This window comes from Salminus brasiliensis, chromosome 18 (genome assembly GCF_030463535.1).
Source record: "Salminus brasiliensis chromosome 18, fSalBra1.hap2, whole genome shotgun sequence".
Classification (NCBI taxonomy): domain Eukaryota; kingdom Metazoa; phylum Chordata; class Actinopteri; order Characiformes; family Bryconidae; genus Salminus; species Salminus brasiliensis.
In genome coordinates, this window is record NC_132895.1 from 15,017,868 (window position 1) to 15,042,480 (window position 24,613).

General features: G+C 42.5%; 1 protein-coding gene across 1 annotated transcript in view; it reads right to left on the reverse strand.

The window, feature by feature from the left end:
* zbtb16a (zinc finger and BTB domain containing 16a) overlaps positions 1-24,613 on the reverse strand; it is a 110,176-nt gene that overhangs the window by 64,419 nt on the left and 21,144 nt on the right. The window contains exon 4 of the mRNA XM_072661979.1: positions 471-568. Coding sequence (XP_072518080.1) covers positions 471-568 — 98 coding nt within the window. The remainder of the gene's footprint in view (positions 1-470; positions 569-24,613) is intronic.

Sequence of the window (24,613 nt, forward strand, 5' to 3'; positions counted from 1 at the left end):
AGGAGAGGACTTCAGTCCCCCATAAAAAGAAGCTCCAACTCCAGTAAAAACCCAACAGTGCAAATAAGCCCCCCATGATTTAGGCAGGTTAGCTGAATCAATAGCCTGTGTGTGTGTGTGTTGAATTACATGGCTGTTAGGCTAGTAATGCAATAAGTGTTAGCACACTGCTGCTGGCACACTGTCTCCTCAGTAGCCATTTCCAGCGTTCGCTATCGGGTGGACTCGTGAATGGATTTCACAGACATGCTAACGATTTAAAGGAGCTCCGATCTGGTCTGGGCTGCTTTGTCTACTGCCACTATTTATGTACAGTCTTCCTTTGTGTCATCGCCACAAAATATGTCCCCTCTCTCTCTCCTGGTGGTATGCTATTTCTAGCCATGTTTGCAGCCAGCCAGAGCTATATTTGGCTATGGATGTACAGACGCGGAGGCAGGCCCCTACAGATGTGAGCGGGTGAGTATTACCTGAGTGAGACAGCAAGTGCATCCTCAGGCGTAGGCTGTCTAGGAAGCGCTTGCCGCACAGCTCGCAGCCGTAGGTCTTCATTCCGCTGTGCAGCTTCCTGTGGAGAGAGGCAGGGCAAAACAACATCAGCGACTACTGCACAGCCAACTCCATTTATTTAACTCGCACAAAGACACGGCACTCGAATCCACCACCTTCCCCCCACCACCAAGTACGCAATGTACATGATTTGATTAGGGGGATAAACGCCAAAGACAGAACAGTGTAATTTCACCTTGCAAATGGGACGTGAGAAGCCCTCCACAGCTCACTGTTTAACAGAGCAGGAGGGAATTGGAGGACAAAATGGTGCACTGTGTGGCAGTAAACAGTCAAGACAGACAGATTAAAGCTAGCTACCGGTTGGAAGAAGGCGTAAATAATGACAAAAAGGCTATTAATTCATAACGCAGGCGTCCAAGAGCGCTTTTAAGGCCGTTTCAGCAGACACCCTTCAGAGCAGTAGGAAGTCATTTACTCAGTGCCACACAGGAGTCGTCCTGTTAAAATTCTCAACGGCACACAAGGTTTTAAAGTGCTATTGTTCATTCATGTAGTCCCTTAGCAGGAATGAAGGAGCTCTTTATCTGAACAGAAACATATAGATGCCCTGCGAGCCCTGAGATAGTGCGCATTTACTCAACTCGCGGGGCGGACCGCCTTAAGGCCCTCCAGGCATCGTTTCAGACTGAGGGCCGACCTCTCTCTTTCTTTCTCTCTCTCTCTCTCTCTCTCTCTCTCTCTGGACGGAAAGTGAAACATTTGTTCTCTTAATTATACAATCTCTGCGCCGCTGGCACAGATGACCAGCCAGACTGGGTCCGGCTTGGGTACAGGAAGAGTAAAATCTGGCTCTTGTTTGAGTTTCTCAGTAACATGTTGCAGAGTTAATCCGCAGCACACAGCAAATCCGGCACCACTACGCGCACGCTAACCTATCCAAGGGTTTGGAGGTAATTATGATGGCCGCAATTAGCATTCCAGATTGACCCCCCTGACCCGCAACGGGATTAGCATGAACCAGTGAACGTTCATGTGTGCCTTTCTCAGGGTGGACAACAAAGAGCGGGCTATCTGAATCTTTAACCGAGCTAATCATCAGACCCGTTGCATCCTCACACAGATAAGCCAGCAAGACACATCCAAAGTCAACACGAGGATTACCAAACTCAGGTTGGTTAAAAGCTAAGTGGCTGCCCACCCATAAAGAGCATGAGACTGAGCCGTGGCAGGTAAGCTAGTTTATTGTTTTATGGATGCCCCCCCCCGCTTAAGTGAACTGCAGTGGAGCAACCGGCCGCTCAAAGTAAGAATGCTGGAGATGTGTTACAAGTGGTGAGCTGAATTAGTTTTTATTAGCATGCTTACAGCATTTGGTAATTGTTTCCAGGGTAGTAATTAGCTCATTGTTTGCACCTCTGTGCCAAAAGTATACACATTTAACGAGAACCTTCGCAAGAATGAGGAAACCTTCTCCTGTTTCTATTTATGTTTAAAGGGGAAAAAGGGTGAAGAATGATCATTTCATAACATATGGTTACAACATGCATGGCTGTGTATTTATTGGACATCGTAAATCACATAATAAACGCTTAGCTTTTAGCCTGAAAGAACATTGGGTATAGGAACCTCGGGTTGGTTACGTTCCAACTGAGCCAAATCGACCAATTGTCCACGTCATCTGACAAAGTCCTGCAAAGCCGTTGCTTTGTATCGAATCGTGCTTATCAACATCCCAAACCAGGCCGCTGCGAGTTAGGTGTTTGTTATGCATGCGAGTTGGCAGTTATAAGCGTAGTGGCCAGATTTCTAAAGCAAGGAAGTGTGGTCTAACCTCAGTGAGAATAAACTGATGGAAAACCATTTTAGACACTGAGCAGAGAGCGAGTGAGAGAAAAAAATCCAGAAAACAAACAAAAGAATAGGAGAGTTAAAAAAAACAGAAAAAAACAGAAAAAAACAAACAAAACAAAAAAAACTTGCAAAGCGTCCAAAATCCTGATGGCTGTCTTCTAGATGGGGATTGTGGAGACCCAACAAACAAAGGGAAGAATGAAGCAGCAAAGCCCTTTGGCAAGCTGTAAGTAATTAAAAAGGCCTGTAAACGCCTCCCAGGATAAAGGGCACTTCAAAAGGCAGGCGGGCGAGTGAGCAAGTACTGGGGGAGAGGAGAAAAAAAAAAAAAAAAAAAAAAAACACTTTGGGGGGGTTGGGGGCGCCTGGGAAAAGCTAGGGGTCCGCGCACCTTTGGGAGTCAGGGGTTAGTGTGTACTGCTGTACTGGGATACTGTAAGGAGACCCTTTACTACCAGGCCTTTGTGTACTCATCGTCCTTTATCTGCGCCTTCTGGCTAGTGATTAGAAACTGATTGAGAGAAGAAATCAGATCATGACCTGGTTCATTTGTGTTTTTTTTGTTGTTTTTTTTTTTATATATAGTTTTTGTGAACCATCTTAAAACCAGAAGATGTCCTTTGTGAGAACATTTAATAATGAACTGACAGGACAGAAATGGCCCAAACGTACTTCAAAAATCTTATTATTTAAACATATTGTTGCGGTCATGGAAAAAGTCATTCTGGAGCTTTTTTATCTGTCCAATCATGATGAAGTGTAGACACAATGTAAAGAACAACAGCCAGATTTAAAAAGCCACAATTTTAGAAATTAAGAAGTTGAAGAAGAAGAAGAATGGTCTATTCTATTCTTATGAATGAACTTTCTGAAGTTTTGTTATGGCCACAATGATTTAGCCTACTGTCAGAGTTACACAGGCTTATGGAGGTGTGTGTTTATATTTACACACACATACACACACCAGATAGACACAATATATATTTTTAAATATATCATTTTTATCATAGTATCATTTGGTATTAAATATTGTGATACAACTGATTTGGCATCAGTATTAAAACTTGACATTTGGGATTCTGATGTGCAGTGCAATGCAGGACACAGGTGGAATGCTTCTGGCTGCCTAATGTGAAAAAGCCAAAGAGAGGAGCTGTGAACTTCTGCCATTATTACCAAGCTGTATTTTCTGGACAACCAGACAACCAGAAGTGACCCAAGTTTATGAAATGGACGTGTGCACATGCACACACGGACACACACACACGCACAATCTCCTATGGGTGAACTGTGGCAGCTCCCTTTTGCCCTCAGTTCTCTTCAACCAGCTGTGCTTTTAATTTGCCGCAGAAACAGTAGTGTGTGTGTGTGTGTGTGTGTGTGTGTGTGTTTAGTGTGAAAAAGACAGAGAAGGAGGTGGTGGGGGGACTACGAGTGCCTGAAACAGACTGACTGTAGTCATTAAGGAAGCAGACATAAAACTCTCTCAAGCCATTTACTCAGTTAATAAGCGACTTTGTCCAACAGTCAGTTTTGACAACGGCAATAAATTTCAAATTTATGTCAACAAAACATATGCTGAACACCTCATTTCAGAGCCTGAGTGGCGCGCTGGCTCGTAAATCAGGGCCGTGTTTGAAACCCGAGTAGATTACGGGGCCGTGTTATTGAGCTGTTACAGCTCGGCCCGTATAAATCTGAACTTTCTCACTCCGGAGCGGACCCCGGGCCGTCCATCATACCCAGGAGCTCCGCTGTCACAAGAGCCAGCTCACTGCCTCCCAGCAGGACGGAGGAGTTTAAGCTGCTGTGCTGCTCTCCTGCCTCTACAGTCATACATAAACAGCGGCTCAGCTAAAAACATGCTATTAAGCAGCCTCATATAGGAGCAAGCAGTTACCAGCTGCATTCGATAACTTGAGATCACCCCAGTAAAATACCCGCTCAAAAACACCTCCAAATAAAATTAATCGTGGGAGACGAATCTAGGTTGCTTAGTGCCTATACTTCAGGGCGACTATAAACCATGCTCCATTGTCCATCGTCTACTGTCCGCTGCAGTGTCCTTTTCCGATCCAATTTCCTTGCTGCTTTGAATACTAGTCTTAAGCATGCCATTCAAACACTGCAGCTGTAGCTGGGTCAGAAGACTTTAAATGAAACCTGAATGTAATGCAGGCCAAGGGTGTTTCACCGAAGCCTGACCCTACCCCCTACCGTCAGCATCAAGTTTTGAAATCAACCATAGGCTGACAAAATTCAGTCCAAAATCCACAAATCCAGCCACCAGCAACTGAGGAAAAAAATACTTTACTAATAAACTGGTCATTTAAGAAATCATATCAGCAATGAAGGAAATCCCACCAACCCTTAATGCCTTTTTAGGCATTAAAAGCACATTCAGGCATTCATGGTAAACAGATTTTTAAGGTTTAAGTTATTAATCAAGTTGTTAATGAGTGTTTTGTTTTATATTTAAACATTTAGAAACAGAACCGTTTAGAATTGAATAATATTTGACAACTGAAAACACTGGAGTCTATTTCTTCTTCGTATTGCCAGTTTTCTGAGATTTTTATTCCCTTAATCTTCCAAGAAATGGTCAAATTGTCATATCAGTCTAATTTCCTAATAACAGCGTTAATTAGGCTAACTTACTGCAAGAAACAGCCATCCCTAGATCATAAACAAAAATGCAATAATCTAGGCAAATGTAAACTTTACTTTGGTCTACAACTTTAATGGGTTTGAGGAACCCCATGTCCATCTAAATTTTTCCAGTAGCAAATTACTCAGGGCTCGCAGGCCGTATGGTTATTGGGCAGGGCTCTGGAGTGTGTGGTTCGCGAGCTGACAAGCAAGGCACGCCAGGCTAAAGAAATGATAATGGAGGAGAGGGGACACTAAGAGGCAGTGCCTGGGAACAGCAAAGCTGTGCCATGCAGCCAGCCAGGCCCCCCATTCATAAGCCTCTGCGAGGTCCCACTCAGGCCTTAAAAAGCATGCCAGCCCATGTGCGCGGTCAGATTAAGGTATTTGTCAAAGGAGGCCCAACAATGCGCCCGAAAGGGTCAGAGAAAGAGAGAGAGACTGAGAGCGAGAGAAAGGGAGAGGGAGGGGGTTGGTGGCATGGGTGAAGGAGGTTCCAATCTGTCAGTCTATCGTCCTACTTGCTCTTAATAGAGATTTCAGTCAGGTGTTGACACCACACTGCCAAAACATTACCATAATGATGATTAATGCTAATTGACTTTTCTATAGATCCACTTCCTTCAAGATGACAGGTTGACTGACCCCAACCAATAGAGGGGGAAAAAAAAACAGCTAAGAGATTTTATCTCTACATATATACTGGTGCTTTTTTTCATCCTATATGTGCTGCCAGGACACAACCTTAAAGGATAAATATACTTTTCAGAAGAAATTAAAAAAAGCCTAATATCATACAATATCACTTTTGGGACAAAATCTTCATAATCTCCCAAAGGGAAACTTTACAGGAGAAGGAACACACAAACATATTTCCTTAATTAGCAATGTAATTCAATGACTTTTTCTACTTCCTTGCGATATAAAGGAACAAGCACTCTGAAACTGCCAAAATGATGTGGAAAAGGATCCGTTTCAACAGCAACAATATTTTAAGTTAACGTGACAAGATTTACTGGACCATTTCTATTGGCCTATTCTCCATGAAAGTTTCACCCAGTGGAAGGAGATACTGGTGTTTTAAGCTGATGCAGAAATGACAAACACACAATGTACGGCATATCATATCATCAAATACTGGTGCTCTTATGCAAAAATCTTGTCTCTTCATTTTTGCCATTTTCACTTATTGGCATAATTAAGTTGTTTTTTTTACATTGTGTGAAAATTTCAAAATGAATGGGCCAATAGAAAAGCTTCAAAATGACTTTAAATCAAATCTTTTCATATCGATGTCCACTGATAGTTAAGAGTACGAGGTTTTGGCATGACAGTGACAATACAGTATATACATATTACTTATGAACTAATAAAGTAATATACATAATACTTATGAACTGCCATGATGCCATGCACACAAACACACAAAAAAAAAAAACTAAAACCTGGACGAGAGCAGCCGACACACTGTTCATGTACCGCTCTCATCTTCGCTACATAGGTAGGCTAACTATGTGTAGCATCTTGGTTTTATTTTAGCAGTCTTCGTAGAGAAGACCAGCGAGTCTTTTTCTCCAGCCCTTTCCAGCCCATTAGGAATGAATGAGGCAGGCAATGGTGAATCAGATGGTATGGGGAAGAGTGGGGGACAAAATAAAAAAAATAAAAAAGACGACAAAAACACACACAACACAACAGCATCCATGCCAAAAAAAGGGGAAAAAAACAAAAAAGATGAAGCTAAAGAGATGAGCCCATCCTCGTACCCTGTAACTGCGTCCAGGAGGAGCCATTACAGTGTTTATGAACCCTGATGAGAGCGCACACATTCACATTTGCTGCACTTACAAAAGGAGCACTCTGACTGACACAAATGAAATAATCTGCCTGACTCTGTTCGCCGTCCACCCGGCCCTGCCTTTGTTTCAAGATCCTTTTTCGTTCCCTTCCCTCCACCACTCCATCCATCCCACCCCCCGCCCCCAAATCAAAACGTATCAAACGGCTGGGTAATGCTGGGCGGCGCTGGCTGTTTATCAGCGAGTCGTCCCGCACATATCAATGACTCGGCCCCCTCTGTCCCTGCGGCGAGACGTTCATATGAATTCCAGCCACACTCACACATGCTGCAAACTCGTGCTAAGCATAGATGAGTAGCAGCAAGAGCGGGGGGGGGGGGGGGGGGGGTGTTTAGGGAAAGGGGAAAAATCGAGACGCTGCCTTTATTATGATACACACAGAGCTGTTCCTCAGAATGTACATGCATTAATGTGTACAAGCTTGACAGATGCGGTGAGACAAGATTTTCATAGGCCGTCCATTACACAATGAGGTTTTGGAGGGCTGGGGGGGGTGGGGGTGTGTAAACGGCACAGTGTCAAAGCCTTGAAGGAAGATGCTATCCTAATTCCAAAACACAAGGCTTAGACAAGAGCCTGAGCAACGTGAAGCAACGTCCAATTATCAGATGTGGAGGTATTACAGTGCAGTGAAGGTTATCAATGAGACGTGGCCTTGTTTTTCCCCCCAGATCAATCCCTCTCTTTCTTTCCACAGTGAATGTCATTTGCGGTGCCCCCGCTGAAGCCGAGGCTGGGTTAAATAACCGGCGTGCCGTCCAGGCTCCCCTGTGTGTCGCCTGTGAGAGAGAGAGGGGGGCTCTTCAAAACAAGACAGTGAAGGTGTGCTGGGAGACCGCGGCGTTGAACAAAGCTCAATTATGTTGTCCGGGGGAACGACACAGCGCTCCTTTCATTATCCCTGCGAAGCCTCTTTTCTGTGGAGTCAACAGGCAGAACAGCTTCGGCACTATAGCCGCGCACACAAGAGCTCTGTCAGGACCCGGGCTTAAGCCAGCTCCCCCTAATTGCGCTACCTGGGAAAAAAAAAAAAGGAGACATTTCCCCCTAATCCACAATTTATACCTGTAGCCGCCTCAGCTTAGAGGGTAGGATTGTGCACTAATGCCTCTTTTACCTACAGCCATTATGAGGATGCTTCTGTCATTAACCTTCTGACACCAGTGTGCACACTATGATCAGTACATTTTCCAATAAAGGAGCTACCACAAAGCTTAAGGTTATTGATGGGTGTCTCTCTCTTTCCCTCTCTCTCTTCCTCATACACGCTTTCTCTCCCTCTTCTCCTTTTTTTTTTTCCAGGTCACTCCTGTTTGCAAATATCTCAGGCCTGTGTGTAGCGATTACCATGGTGATCTGACAGTTTGTGACACCTGCAACAGCAGCCGCGGAAGCTAATCAAGGGGTCCGGGGCTCCTGCCGTGGAGGGGGGACAAAGAGAGGAATGTGTTGGGTTAACTCCCATCTTTAAGCCTGTCAAAATTCCAGGTTAAATGCCAACGCTAGCTCCCAAATCCTCCTTTTCTTCTGCTTTGTATCAAAAAACGGCGAGCTCTTTCTACCCCTGAATATAGCTCTGCTTTTATTTAGTTTTTTTCCCCCCTCTCTCCCTCTCTCTCTCTCTTTTTCTTCTTTAGCAGTTTGTTATGTTCTTGTTTTCTTCCGCTCCCATTTGTTGATCCTCAGATCCGCGAGGTTAGAATGCGCGAGCGCGCCGCGGCTCTATAAAAAGCTCCAGACGAGAGTTCCCTCTCTGCCATGCATTATTCATGGGCATCACCTTCAATCGAGTGGCAGAAACCTCAAGGATGTCTAACTTTAGGTCTCCTCTTTTTGAAAAAGAAGACAGAAAGCAGCCAGGAAACATTCCGCCGTGTCTTGTATAATTTATTCCCGCCTCAGATGACATCAAATGTTTGTGCCCTCTTGCGCACTGCAGTTTATATCTGCCAGGCTTTTCAGCAGAGAGAGAGAGCGAGAGAGAGAGAGCGAGAGAGAGAGAGAGTGCAAGTGAGAGAGATATATATTTTTCTCCCTGTTCTAACAAGCGAGCACCTGTTACATTAATAAAGATGAAACTCAATAACAACCCAGAACATGGTGGAATGTGCAAAAAAACAAGATGCCAAAAGTTAAGCGGAGTGCGCGACGGAGCGCTAACGGAGCCGGAGTATGGCGGCATCATGGCACAGATGTTGTTTATCATGGAAAAAACATTGCACCCCATCATATCAGTTCATATCATCAGTATCACCACCTGGTACGACATTCACTGTAAACAGCCACGCTCGGCTGTCTGGGCAGCCGTACAAGAGAGAGAGAGAGAGAGCGAGAACGAGGCTAGCACAGACCAGTCGGCAAGCAGGCAATTATTTGAGATTTGGCTGCACTTCCTCAAAATATTATGCAACGACTCAAGATTGATTTATCTGAACGGAACACAGTTCAATTACATGTCGGACTGAGAGTGGCGGACTGAGACAGGTGTGAGCTGGAGTCGGCCGAGCTGGCCATTGGCGGAGGGAAAAATAACAGGTCTCAGAGATGGAATAACAGCATCAATGGCTATCAGGATCAGGCTGACATTGGAAGAAAACTGGATCGGATTTTGATGATCTTCCTTTAAGGCACTTTAAGATGCACCCACTGCAAATGCATATCTGCCCATATGGAGAAGCACTGCAAATAGAATAGGACTCTCTGAAGCCTAAAGCCAGGCATGGGCTAGAGGGCTAGTATAAAGCCCCCCAGCATTGAACTGTGGAGCAGTGGAACTCTCTGGAATGATGCTTTGTCCTCCATCAAATACTTTTGGGACAAGCTGGGCATGATAAGGTGGGGTGGTGAACATCCTGACTAACCTCACTAACTCTCTTGTTGCTGAATGCAATCAAATGTTCACAGCAAATGATCCACAATCAAGAAAAAAGCTTTCCCTAGACATTAGAGACAGTTTCTCTAACAAAAGCCGGATAAACTCTTATTTAAAAACCCTTGATACAATGATAGAGCAGGTGTCCCGATATTTTTGTCCTTAAAGTGGATTTAGCTGACAGTATTTGATCCCCTCCCTCTCATACTACAGTCAACCCAGTTCAGACTGGGTTTTTGAAAGCAGCACCATATAAAGGATAGCCAATTAAAACAGGAAAAAAACACAGTGATTGTCTTTTGGACTCTTTCTGGTATAAGTGAACAAGACTAATGTAAGATATGGGCACTTTAAGTGAGGGCCTTCCATTATAATGTCTCATTTTAAAGCTTAGCTGTTTATAAATAATAAATGTGGTATTTGTGTCAGCCAAACCCATATTCCTCAAAAAAAGAAAAAAGACGAGGTTTGAAATGAGATTTAATTGGGCGGGCCACTCCAGCTAACAGGAAACAAGTCAGCCTAATCTGGCTCTTTAGTGAACAAGCCGGGAGCAAGTTTGTTAAGCAGCAACTGGAAAGCTTGTTTTTTTTTCTTAAGTGTTTCTGTTAATAACTGTCTTTATTAGTCCTTTGCACACGTGTGGTCAAATCACCAAACTGACCAGGATGCGTTGCTGTTTTCTAGCATTGTCGTAACTCTGTCAACTTACACCCGGCCATCCAGGTCACTCAGAATGAAAACCTGCCAATTTCACTCACCCACCGATCGATCAGACCATTCCTAACTACGCACTAACCTTCACCCAGTTTCATCTCTCTATCTCACACACACACACACACACACACACACACACACACACACACACACACACACACACACACACACACACACACACACACACACACATACTACTTCTGTCCACAAGCACACACAGCCTCCCACACACCCTGCCAGGATGAAAGCATCTGCAGAGTCATAGCATCTTCTGCCCTGCTTTGTAACCGGAGTGGTCTGCAATAGTCCCGTCAGCCCGAAGTAAACAAGACCCTCGTCTGGCACGGCCCGAGTGGCATCGGAGCCTTGCTACGTGCCGAGTCACCGTCCCAGCAGAGGAGGGGAGCAGAGGAGAGGGGAAGAGGAAGGCATGAAGACGCTTAGAGAAACCGAGCAGCAGCACAGGAACAATAAAAAGTAGAGGAGAACGAGAGCGCACATAGAACCCGGCTATGCCAGGAATGCGTGCTGTATTAGATTTCTGCTGTACATGCGGACATAATGCTATTGGCTCGCACAGATTTAATGTCACCCTGTCTGGCTGTTTGTGCCGCCTCGGCACAGAGTTTTGTAGAACGGGCCAGTGTTCTAGTTCAGCTGAGTGCCATTACAGAGCGCATGGCACTTGGCAAAACTGCATTAGAAAAATGTGATGCAAATGTTTTTGGTAATTTAAGTCAGCATAGCGCGATCCAGACGCTGAATACAGGACAACTGCTGACAGCTCTAGCAGCACTAGCGATTAAAATATCACTGGCAGTAAGACTTTGCATAAACATAGGGGTTGCTCCATCATGTCCTGCACCCCCCTGCCCCCACCCAGTCTAAATGATTGAATATTATGTTTGTGCAGGTTCTGAATCTGATCCGGGACATCTTATTTTCAGTGTCACACAGTGCACATTTTCACATAATTGGCTAGCAAACGATCTTTAAATTGAATTAGATTTGCTTAATTTCATTTAAGTCAAAATGCTACAGTTAATTCACTTCAATTCAAGTATACTGTCGCTGTCACACAAAAACTTGGCATCTCCAGTTTTGTCATTTTTCACTTTTTCTGATAAGGTCAATCAGGCCTGGCCTGTTCTTTACGACGCGCCCAAATTGCTTGATGAATGGACCAACAGAAATGCTCTGAAATGACTTGGAATAAAATGGTTTTACATTGCCTTCCACTGAAAGTTAAGAAGGTTTTTTCATTTTTTCATCTCAAGTTGCCATTTTTGGGGATAGCGATTAAAATGGCATCCAAAAATAAGGGTATCATTTTAGCATTTCATGGTATGTAATGCTGAAAAGATATGACATTTTAATATGACCATTTTATTACCTTGAATATGTTGCCTTCATATTTCAAGTTTGTCTACTATGAAAAAGAAGATCTCAGCCTTGAACATGTTCCTACCGTCAAACGTGTAATAGCTAGTTTAACCATGTTTTGATGAAAGGTGGCTAGCTTAACCACAGGGAGTACTGGAATCTCAGATATTATAATTAGCTGTGGGGATGTTGTCATTTTCCACTTAAAAAAACAAAACAAAAACAAAAAAAAAAACTCCAAGCTGTAGACATTTAGACCATTTATGGAAACGATCATCGCAAGTGGTAGAGAATTTTAAAATGACGGTTCAACCTGCTGTGCAATCAGAGTACTGCAGTATTTGTATAAGATCAGTTTGATTGGGCCTAATGTTGATCCATTACAAACACCTTGATCAGCCCAGTTGCTAGTCCCTCATTTCAGCTTGAACTGGGTTATCCCTGTATAAGTGCAGACACTCGAGTTTTACCCTGACGACAGACCAAGCCTGGACCCTGGCCATTGCAAGGTTTAACCCCGAGGCGGGTCTCCGAGCACGTTTGAGAGGGCCAGTGCGGTGCATGTACAGTGGACAGAGAGAGAGAGCAGCTGGCCAGCAGTAAAGCAGTAATAGGGTGTGTGAGTCAGGTCCACCCCGGGCCTCATTACGGACCGCCTGCTGGCCCAGAGCGAGAGGAGAGAGAGTCGAGAGACGGGTGAAGGAGCCACGGCTCTGGAATGAGAGCGTAAAGAGAAATCAATACAGGTTCTGATTCAGCCACACTCCGTCCTTCATTGTGAGGGGAAATCAAAACTGACTTCTGTACAAAACTAATAACTATCAGCAGCATGGCAGCCCGGAAGGACTTGTCACTCCAGTATTGCGTCTGGGTGGCTCGCCGAGAGAGAGAGAGAGAGAGAGAGAGAGAGAGAGAGAGAGAGAGAGAGAGAGAGAGAGAGAGAGAAAGAAAGCGAGGGAGATAGGAAGAATGGGAGAATCATATTGAGAGCAAGAGAGAGAGAGTGAAGGCAGGAAACAGAAAAATAAAAGGAGAGAGAGAGAGAGAGAGAGAGAGAGAGAGAGAGAGAGAGAGAGAGACTCTCACATGCTCAGCCTCTCTTGCACACACACACAGCACCGTCTCAGCAGGGGCATACTAACTGCACACTCTGAACCGTTGGATGCAGGTACACAGAAAACACACAGACGTTGGGAGGCCTTTATGAAGACTTTTAACTCCTAACTCCTCCTGTCATATTATATCAGGCTCATAAGAGCAGTGCTGGGGTGGGCCTGAACAACAAGCCTCTCAACATAGACGCATAATCCTCCATGACTCTTAACCGTGCCGAACAAACTGCTGCGCGTCTAGAAAACTATTTCTAGACATGAGGTCTGCCAGCATGCGAAATAACCATGCCTACAGCAACTATAGTTTATAGAGTATTACCAGCAACACTGTGAGCCACAACTCAAGGTGCCTCAGATGTTTCCTTGAGGGATGCCATATGTAATAGATATGTGCAAGTATGAATAACTCTACAGATATTTCTAGTACAAACAAGATTCTTCACAAGAAAGATGCATTTGTAGCACCTTCTTTTTATTAAGCATGTAGCTCTGCTTTTTTGTACAAACTATCCTTTTAACAGTTGAATAGTGTTAGGACGCGCTCAATAACTTCATCAAACTTGATTGCTCTAAGAATTTTTTTTAAGTACTTTCCCAGTTAATCAAAAACTAATAGTTAGAGATTGGTATGATAATAAAAACAGAGCGGAAAACAAGCTTAAGGTAAATCATAACCAGCGTTCTTGATGGTAATCCGCTCCATGTAGAAAGTTATTTGGTCATGTTCTCACACTCAACAGGTTTTCCTCAAGACACCCTGAAGACGGCTCAATAAAGTATTTTATGCATCATAAGCGTCAATCACTCAGATTACATGTGCACATAGGTCACATATTTTGCACACAAATCATTACTTTAATTACCATGTGATGGCTGTAATTATGGCACCATTTTGAAGCAGGTAAAAACATTTAGATAGTTCCAATTTAAAAGAAGAAAGGTTAACTGTTGGGATGTAATAGCAAACAAAAAAAAAAACTGAAAAGCTTTGCACACACTTTAGTTTCTGGTGAATTGTTTGTTAATGTTCAGGGCTGAAAAAATGTACATTGTGATTTGTAGAGTGGATTTGTATTTTTATTTTTTATTTTTTTTTAAATGTCCTTTTTAAAGACATTTGCTAGAGTGTCAAATCATATATTTTAAAATGACAATATTTTTAAAAAGACTGTTCATTAGTTTTTGATTGTTCAGCTCCCTCCGATTACACAACTCAGCTCAATTAACTTCAAATAACTGGTTGAGTACTTGATTTTCAGCATTACCAATAGTGCCAGGCCCACATGTAATACTACCAGTTTCTATAAATACTACAATTCTAAAAGTACAGCCCTAACCGTCCTGCATGCTAGTATTGCTGTGTGAACGCTGCAGCAGTGAGAACAGCGAGAAAGCCTTCCGTTATGTCGTTCGGTAATAACGATAATGAAGCTGAATTGAGTCGAGCTGAATTGGCAGCCCTTAAGAAAGTGTCTCTTCATTCGCTTTTAGCTGTAAAAACTTTGAGAACATTTAAAGTCAATCATCTGTTCCATGTGTCGTAGGGATATGAATAATGCATGCAGGGCTGGTGAGCACGGCGCTGGCTGCCCAGCATCATCCAGCACTCGCTCCCATTAGGTGTCAAGTCTTTCAGCAGATGCACGCGACAAAAGAGTAATTAATAGCCCCGCGGCAAGCGCGCGAATCCCCCATGCCTCAATATGTCTTCATTTGCCGTGCAGCGTGCGGCGGGATGGAGCTTTCTGCAGGCCACGTTTCTCCTCAGCGCGCCCATCAACTACAGTCAGGAAGGAGACATGGCTGATTTGGATTCAAAAAGTCCTCGCGCCCGCCATCACATACGAATGTATAGAATACACTTCCTGTGAAATGTGCTCTGTCTGGGGAAGAGCTGCACTCTTAAAGATAAATCAGCTGGGGTTTATCGAGTCCTGAGAAGCAGTCGGCTCGGAAAGACCCTGTGTGCTTCTTATTCCTGACAAACGTCCATTGCGTAAAAGAACAATATGAAACCTTGAAGCCAATATTGCCTTGCCTTTGGGGAAATCCTCAAAGGAGACCATTTAAACAAGAATTTATTTGAAAAAGTGCCTTACTAGTAAGATATGCTTCCTATTTGACAGTCGAAATAAATTTGTTGGGTGGTCTGCCAGTGCGAACGTATAGGTCCATGTATCGTCTCATTCATATTCAACACATTCATATAATCACTGTCATGCAAAAAAACAGGTTTCTCTATTTTTGTTTTTTCACTTTGACTTAATTTGAATCTGGCAGTTGTTTTTTTTAGGTTTCTTTTTTTTACACCAATATAAATGCCCCAAAAATGACTGAAATCACTGAAAAGTTTTTCTTTTTCTGTACAGACAATTATAGAGAATTGAAGATTCATGCATTTTAGGGATGCACTGTATGTTGTGTAATGACTAATTAGCAAACAGATTTGATAACCAAGTAGAATTAAATCTGCTCGTTGCGTCATGTTCAAAGCTGTACATTCAAAAGGGTTAATCTTCAAGCGCTATCCAATCAGTTTTGCAGAATTTGACTCAATCGGAGCACAGAGCATAGCTCTATACACTTCAGAATTCATCCTGCAAGTTCCATCAGCAATCAGATCACCAATGAACAGCAGTGAGCCAGTTCCATTGGCAGCAATACATGCCTCTGCCATAACAGTGCCTCCACCATGTTTGACAGATGATGTGGAACCTTCATTTCTTTCTGCATGGTCAAGTTAATCTTGGTTTCATCAGTCCAAAATATTGTGGCCCAGAAAGCCTAACCTGGCCTTGCTGTTCTTGAGTGTTGCTAATTTGAGTTTTTGCAGCACAGCGATGATAGTGACTTAAGCACAGAGGTCTTCCTGACGTTCACAATGTATTTGGACAACACGGAAGATACTGGGACTAAATCACAAAAGATTAAGCACATTCTATTGTGCTTCTTTTATTTAATTTATAACGCTCATTTCACTGGCCTGGTAATCTAAAATCACGTTCTTTTACATTCCATTTTGATCATTTCTAGATTACCTTACTCTTGGAACATAAACCACATTATGGGTTAATAATAACTACGCTGGAGCAAATAAGCCTCAGAGCGGATTCTCTTACTGAAACAGTTACACTGTAGTTCTGCACAGAGGCGTAAACCGTTCACACTGCTCTCCAGTGGGACCACCAACAGGTTAGTGCTGATGGTATTTAGAGTTAGGTGCAATCTCTAGAGTGCAGAGGGTCAAGCGATGCTTTTCACACCGCTGAGTCGCCGTTTTAAAGTCTCCTGCCCACTGCATTTAAATCAGCATTTTAACAAACGTCCCCAAGATCAGTCTCCAAAGACCACCCCCCCACACATCGCAACATACGCGCACACCCCTTTCGCATTACTCAAGACAAGCAATTTGCCTTTTTTTTGTTGTTTGCTTGACCTAGAGAAAACAATTTCAAAGGGTCTTCCTGTGGACTTAACAGCTCTGCTGAACAGGTAGGCAGCGGGCAGCTTTTTTCCCCCAGAAGATGAATTGGCGAGCTGTCGGCTAGAGACAGGCCGAGTAGTTGTGTTTCTGTAATGGGACACTGGAAGTGTCTTTGATTAATGAAAGAGCGATACTGAGCTGTTAGGGAGCCTTCCTACTGAAAGAGCGATTGAGACGCGGATACGTGCCGACAGATGTAGGAGCACGGCTGGACCCAGAGGAAAGAGAGCCTGCTGCAGACGCGTTCGCTCCCACAGCAGCACGAGAGGATGCTTTAGCTTCAGACAAGAGGCTGGAAATGGGCCTCAGACACGTTCCAGCACCCCAAAAGAGAGTCATTAGTGAGCAGCACTTTCTACTAATGACACACGCACTGGGAGATGCTGCACTAACCAGCAGTTCTGTCAAAGAATGATCATTATGAGCATCCTCCAAAAAAAAATTAATTAATAATAAAAAAATAAAAAAAACGATGCCTACGTTTCTGCAGCAAACTTACCAGAAGCAAAATGAGAAAAAGTGATAAGGATAGTGGGAAAGGTCTTAAGCAACCTTTTAAAAACTATTTTTCATTTCATTTCATATAATTTAAAAACAAATATTCATACAGTAAAAAGCAACAAAACATTTAAATATAAATAAATACAATAAGATGGATAACTACAAATAATACTTTGCACACATATTTTGCAAATAATGCAGATTTTCCTTAAGTATTGGACAGGATTTTTTTACCACCGCAAATTGAAATGAAACAACCAACCTCCTTCAGTTTCGCTTTCAGCAAGAAAGAAGCATGCTCAACTTGGTTGAGGTCAGGTGACTGATTTGGTCATTTAGGAACATTCCCTTTCTTTTTTTCATTTCATTCCACTTTGTTTCCGCTACTTCTATCAGCGGTCACATCAAAAAAAAAATAAAAAATCTGATGGGTCATTAAAGAATGAGGGAACAGGCCACACATGGCCATGGAACTGCTTATCTACTGACTATGAAGTCTGAAAAACCATGGAAAAATGTTAAAAGCTTAAAGTCTATACTTTTCAACTATCCAGTTTGACAGTTTCATTTTAAATCCATGGAATTGGTGTGCACTGTCCAAATACTTATGGATCTGGCTGTACGTTTCAAATGGAGTTTACAAAAGTACAGTGTTTCACTGTATTGTGTTAATGCTTTCAGATCACCAATTTCTAAGAAAAAGATGGCTACAACCATTCACAAAACATACAAACACATGTTGTACATTTGAACATTCTGCTGGACTATTTAATAGAACATGTCCAGAAAATATAAACACTGATCACGCTGAAATTAAAATAGAAAACCAAAAAATAAACAGAATTTAAAATGAAGTTCTGAGGGTTGATAGGACAGTGACGATATGTTGTTGTTTTTTTATTATTAACTAATCGCTGCACTGGATCGGATTTCTTCTCTCCTTCTTCTTCAGCAACAGCAGAGTTAATCTTTCCTGCGAGCTAGTTGTTCCATTCTTGCTTGTTTAAATACATTTGTTCTGTCTTTCATTTAAAACTTTTCTCCCCCTGGCTTAAGTCTCAAACCTCAAAAAACACTGCGCTGCGCTCAACCAAACACGTCTTATTCAAAACATGCTGGCAAGGTTTTTGTTTACCCAGTTTTATAAATGCCCAACAACGCTAAGTTTGAGATACAAGAACCCTCTGTTGTGCTGCTGACAGGCCAAGTCCTGTTCCAATGCCTAGAGAGATTGTCCTCAGAAAGAGCGTCTGACAATCCAGTCAAGTAACTTTTTCCATTCCAAAAAAACAAAAAAAAACCTGTATTTGAGTACAATATTCATGTGTAAACGGATGATCCGGTTATAACTAAATGAAACACAGGAATGGAATTAGATCACCGGATTGCTGGTTGCTTGCTGTTGTGCTAATGTGCATTTACTGGTGAATCACATTAATACGTTTCAAGGCAGAACTCATTTTAGAGCTCTGATTAGCTATCCTGAGATGAGATTTTTGGGAGACCACATAATGATTAAGGGCTTTTTCTCCCAGCACTTACTTTATAAGCCTTTTTAACACGTCGCCCAAAATGGTTCAAGATGGGCAAAGCCAATGAGAGAGACTTATTAAAAATCAACTCAATGTAGAATAAAATGAACAAAACTTCTTGTTTTTTTTCTTTTCTTTGCAGGAACCTATTCTCAACCCAAACCCCACCCAACTCCACCCTAACACATATACAAACCCACACCCCCCGGTGCCCAAGCCTTGGATTGGATTATTTTGGGGGGCATGGAAGAAAGGATGTTTATGTACGCCTTGTTTCCAGGCTGCGAGTCCTCCCGAGGGAGTGCATTCCTCACCCAAAGCATGACTAAAGGTATGTGAACCATCTGGACAAAGCCACTGGCCACAATGCCCCTACACACCGAACCCAAAGAGGCCTTTCATTCGCTAGCCAGGACCTTGATATCCATCTGCTCCAGCGGGGTCAACCATAATTTCCACTGTTATCAAGTGCGTTTGGTTGCTTTTCTCCGCAGCAGCAGGAGCGCCTCTGAGGGGTGTGTATGGGAGGGCTTGTCTGTTTGATGGATGTCTGAGATGTGACAACACTGAGGAGGTTAATGAAACAAAAAGATACAGGAAAATGATAATGCAATCAGTTCCTCTGACCTGGTCAAGTGTCAGAATGGTGTACAGAAGGCATAATACTACCTTTTCTTGTCTGATTCCGATACTGACATTAAAACCTTTACTATAAAAACAATATTACAACACGTCTAAGCTTTGGATTAAGAGATTTTTTTAAATAAAGCACTTTACATGAAATAAACCTCTAAAGTAGCCATCATGCTCAAATTAACAGCATAAATAATATCAGCTTTTCAGAGCACAATCAGGATTAGTCAGAACTTTATTATAATAAAGGTAAAACTAGTCCGGTTTGAATTAAAGGTAATTTAAATAAAGTAAATGTTGGTTTCTTATTTAGAGAAAGTGTTTTAAACATGACTACTGGTGGGTGGGTTTTTTGACTAGTCCTAGTTTCATATTCTTCTGTTATTTGAGTCATGATGAATGGACAAACAGGAACGCTCCAAAATGACAAACACATTTTTTTTTTACTTCCAGATTTCCCCTTCTCCAGTTGCTGCTGCCATTTTGGAGATACAATATGATATAAAAAGATTTGAAAACGTCAGCTAGTATCATGATTTTTTTCACCGTATTGCCCAACCCTACATCTGTACAGTTTTACTTGATGCATGTTCTTCTAGGAGCTCTTCCATTTTTGCTTTTGTGTATGTTAGGCTGTATTTCATAACGTATGGTGATGAGAAGTGTTAACTGGGATTTTCAATTGAAGCTATTTTAGGGTTTAACAGCTGGCCTGGGACAACAGATGAAATGAATCTTTTGGGCTAACTCTGGCTCAGGTACAGTTCTAACACTGTTTACTAATGGGCTCCATCCCTGACAAATAAACTAGTAAAAGAGTTTGCCCCACAGAACGGAATACACAGCTGAAAAACATGACCTCACCCTGTGCGAGTGAGCGTGTTCTTTCAAGCTAGATCCGGTGATCTTCGTTTTTCTGGTATTACCCTGATACAGACTCCCGATATTAACCATAAACCATAGCCCTTCTCTATGGAATACTTGGACTTGATGGACAAATCATGATTAAAATGATTAATTATATACAAAACAAAACCAAACAAATGTGATCTACATACACATACATACACACATACATACACACATACATACACATATATATATATATATATATATATATATATATATATATATATATATATATATATATATATATATATATATATATATATAGCATCACAGTCACTAATAGGCAACCATCCATCCATCCATCTCACCAGACTGTGTCGATGTTTCTCACATATACAAAATAAGCACAGAAATCTCCAAAGGAGACTATCATTATTTCTGCATCAGCCAGCTGTGTGACTGTGTAAGGAGTGTGTGTGTGGTTAGTGTTTAAGGAGTGTGGAGCTGAAGTGGCCTAAAGGGGTCGTTTCTCCACCTGCAGCTCCACTCCACTCCGTTCTGCTCCACTTTCAGGCGCTTGGGACTTGCAGAGCGAAGTGTGAGGAAGACAGACACACACACACACACACACACACACACACACACACACACACACACACACACACACACACACACACACACACACACACACACACACACACACAAATGAAAGACCCCACACACACACACACACACAGTCACAGGGGGAAACGCTGCAGCTAATAAAGAAGCTGGATTTGATAATCAGCTCAGACAGTCCATTTGCAAATAAGGCAGTCTAATTAATTAATCAATGTGCATTTCAACGACTGTATTGTCAAGAGCAGTCAAGAGCAGTTTGCTCATACGCTGGCTCTATCCTCCAAAAAAAATAAAAAAAATTAAATTAAAAGTTCTATCATTTATAACCACAATTTAAGACAACAAAAACTGCCCTTTTATGCAATAATATTCAGCCAGCAATTACCCTAAACCTCAAGCTCCTCTAAATAAATTCATAACCAAATAATAAATAAATAAATAAATGCACTTACTCCATTATCCGGTCTGTGTCAACTACCCAACTACAAAATAAAACTACATTTTGAATTTGTAATTTAGATGGAGAAAATGCACATTGTTGGCCCTACAAAAAGCCTGCATCTCAATGAAGCAGCAGGGGAGGCAGTGGTGTTTTCTTGTTAATTTGGGAGATTAAAGGTTAACCTCAGACAAACTGCCTCCATTCTCTGGCCTGTTTGGAGTGAGCGGGGTATTAAAAGCTCCGGCTCTGGCGCTCGCATGTGAATACCAAGATTGTTAGGGTTTCTGAAAGCTCCCCGAGCCCAAAAAATGCTCGCTTACGCCGCGGCCTCGAATTACTGTACCGATTCTTAATCCAAAGTACACCATCTATAATAAAATGATCTGAGTGTGAAAAATACAGCAAGCTTATTTTAGAGCACCGCTTGCTCTAAAAGATGTGGGAGAATGCAAATGATCCAAACAGAGGCGACTGTGCCTGAGGCATTTAATGCTACAGTGGATTGGGAAGAATAGTGGAGAATCTAATCTACTTGAGTAACTCTATTCATACAGTGATGATCCTCACATGCTGATCCCAACTTAGGGCCCGGTTTACTAAAGAGCAGGGTGGAATGCAGCTTTCCAGCGACATTGTTTCATTGTGGTTTGATGAGAAAGTTTGTTCTGTAAATTCCTGCTCTGTTTAAATGCTCTCCAGAGCTGAACGAGCCTGCCCTCATGCAGCATCTTGCACCCATGGCCTTTTTAGAAATGTATGGCCACGTAAAGCAAACTGACCGGTCTGGTGGCTCGTTAGAATGGAGAGTAAAACATATGGGACTAAAAGGGATTTGGCAAAATGAAGACGCTGGCCCTGTTAAAGGTAGGAGTGCCACCTTGACTAAAGCAAGCAGCCCCTAGCTCAACAGGAAGGCAATATGTTAGAAAGAGAGAGCGCAAGAGACCCCACTGCTCACCTACAGAGGGGGCTAAGTAAGAACAGACGTCAACTAACAAAGCTTAAGACCTCAGTTTATTACAACACCTTTTAAACTTTCACGAAATGGAAAATTTACAGGAGAAGGAAACCTCAACCTCAGTGCAAGTTAGCAATGTTACATTTAAGACCAAGTAATTCTGGACCATTTCTATTGGTCAATTCATCATAAAAATATCCATATAATGGCAAATCAGGTCTTTTAAAAACAATTATATATATATAAAACACACTGATGAGTGTAATTCAGGATATTTATATCAGAAAATCAATAAACAAGATTATTAGAAACAGTTGCGAATGTCGGTTTTTCAATGATCAACAGGGTTTTCATTGATGACCCACAAGTGACATGTTAACAAATGTAACACACTGATCAGTTACAGGCCCTGAGAATGATTCCCAAGTTTGGGAGTGTGGGAAATGTGTGCATTCAAAACCTATAGTTAAAAAGTTCCCCCACCCAAAAAAAAAAAAAAAAAAAGTTTCCACTGCTTGAGTTAAGGAAAAGGAATTTACGGAGGGGAGGGCCAGGGTGGGGTGTAAGGGTCAAAGGTCAGCCCTAGCACTCAACAGTCAGCCTAAAAGCCCAGATAAGAGCTGAAAGCATCCTGTGTGTGGCTGATACCAGCCTCTGGCCAAACAGATACAGTAAAGCTTGACCAACTGGAATCCTGCACTTTAAAAGCTGCATCTTTTAAACACTGGACAGGTTGAGCCGGTCTCTGGTCAGCTGTTTGCTGGCGAATGTTTGTTCATCATGTGTAACAAGCAGAGGCTTTTCTTCCATCGGCAGAAAACAACCTTAGTCATGAAACAACACCTAAACAATATAACACACATCAATTCCAGAAATGTCAATAGGATCTCAATAAGAGGTCAGAGGGGGTCGCCTGGACACTCAACACTCATGGCCAGGTGGCTAAAGGTGACCGTTTGTGTATTAGCGCAGAGACTGCTTATCTGCTATCGTGAAGTCCAGTCTTTTCTGAGGCACGGGGCGTTAACAGTCCCTCACGGGAGCCGACAATGGAAGATGTGTCCACTTCACGGCGCTTCATGTAAAAATACCCCTCATTCAATTAGGTGTTGCAGGCCTAAACGAAGAATTACATCAAGTGAATGAAAGGCATTTATATTCTGAGGAGCAATCGTGCTGCCTTGATCTAGATCAGACGCAATCGTACGAGGCTTGGAGGAAAACCTGACTGGAAAACTAAAGCTACTATCATGAGACTTGTCTGGAGGAAGGTAGCAACAGTTGCTTCCATGGATAGAACCCTTCAACTTAAAGATAGAGTGCTTGTCGCTCCTAAAATATCCACGAAAAAAGTACGCAATGGATCACGAGAGAACGAGAATAGGCACATTTGTCATGCCATCTTCTCAAGTAAGAACTATTTTTGAGGAAGCACCAGTGAGCAGTAAAACTAGAACAATCAAAGTTGTGAGAAGTCTTCCTTTCTTTCAAGTGCCCCTTCCTTCTTCGTGCCGTGTCACAAGCCTGTCAGCATCTACTCGGCCTGCCACACTGACAGAGGAAATGGCTGGTCTCACAGACATACTTGCACGTGACGCACACACACATATATACACATACGTACATGTACGCACACACACACACACAAACGCTGTTACTATGAAAGTTCTTATGAAACTTTTCACCGCAAACCAATGCAAGCAGTAACACTCCAGCAATAAATCTCACTGCTTTCACCCAGACTGACCAAAGAAGGACGTACTGTATTTGCTATTCATGAATTTCGCTTTTGAAATGACTAATATGGCAGACGAGGGGGGGGAGGGCAGAAAAGAAAAAAAAAAATCCGTGGGTTGAACATTCTGGTTGGCGTTAGTTCCCCCTTGTTTCAATAACAAATGCGAGCATAATTATTCAGACATCTTTAGTACATGGAAATGGGATTCTTTCAAGACTGCTGGCTTGCGTCCTGTTGGCAACATGTAAGACACCAAACAAAAGCATCCACGGGCAGAATTGTGGCTGGTATTTTAGCATTAAAACAATGGCCAAATTTAATTAGTCTCATTCCGAAAGAAGCCTCTCTGTTACTGTGCAAGGGAGCCTGTCTCCCAGACTACAAAAAGACCATGCGCATGTACTAATTGATGAAATAACAATTTTCCTAGCCACATCAGTAAGTCCGTGTGTGTGTGTGTGTGTGCCTGGATAGAATCTATTTTTGCATCAGTCTATAAACATCAAGCATAGCCATAATACTTCTTTCAGAGGCGGTGGTACTATTAGCAGTGAATGAAAGGCAGGGTCGTCGCTCATTAGAAGTGATCTGCCTGCATTGATCTCGGCAGCCGAGCAAAATGTCACCTTAATTAAAATGCGTCGGTGCTCAGCAAGAGCGTGTGCAGGAATCAGTGTACACAGTGGAACATGCTGGGGTTTACTTCTCCACACACACATACACAAAGACGCACACTTACACACACATCTACTGGGGCTGCACCCTACGTCTATGCAATATGTTATGCACAGATAAATCAATAATCGGACAGGATTTAAGGCTATTTTGAGGAAAATAATTGGTGGATTTTGCTGGATTATTATTAATTTTATATGGACACCGTTGATTCATGAAAACAT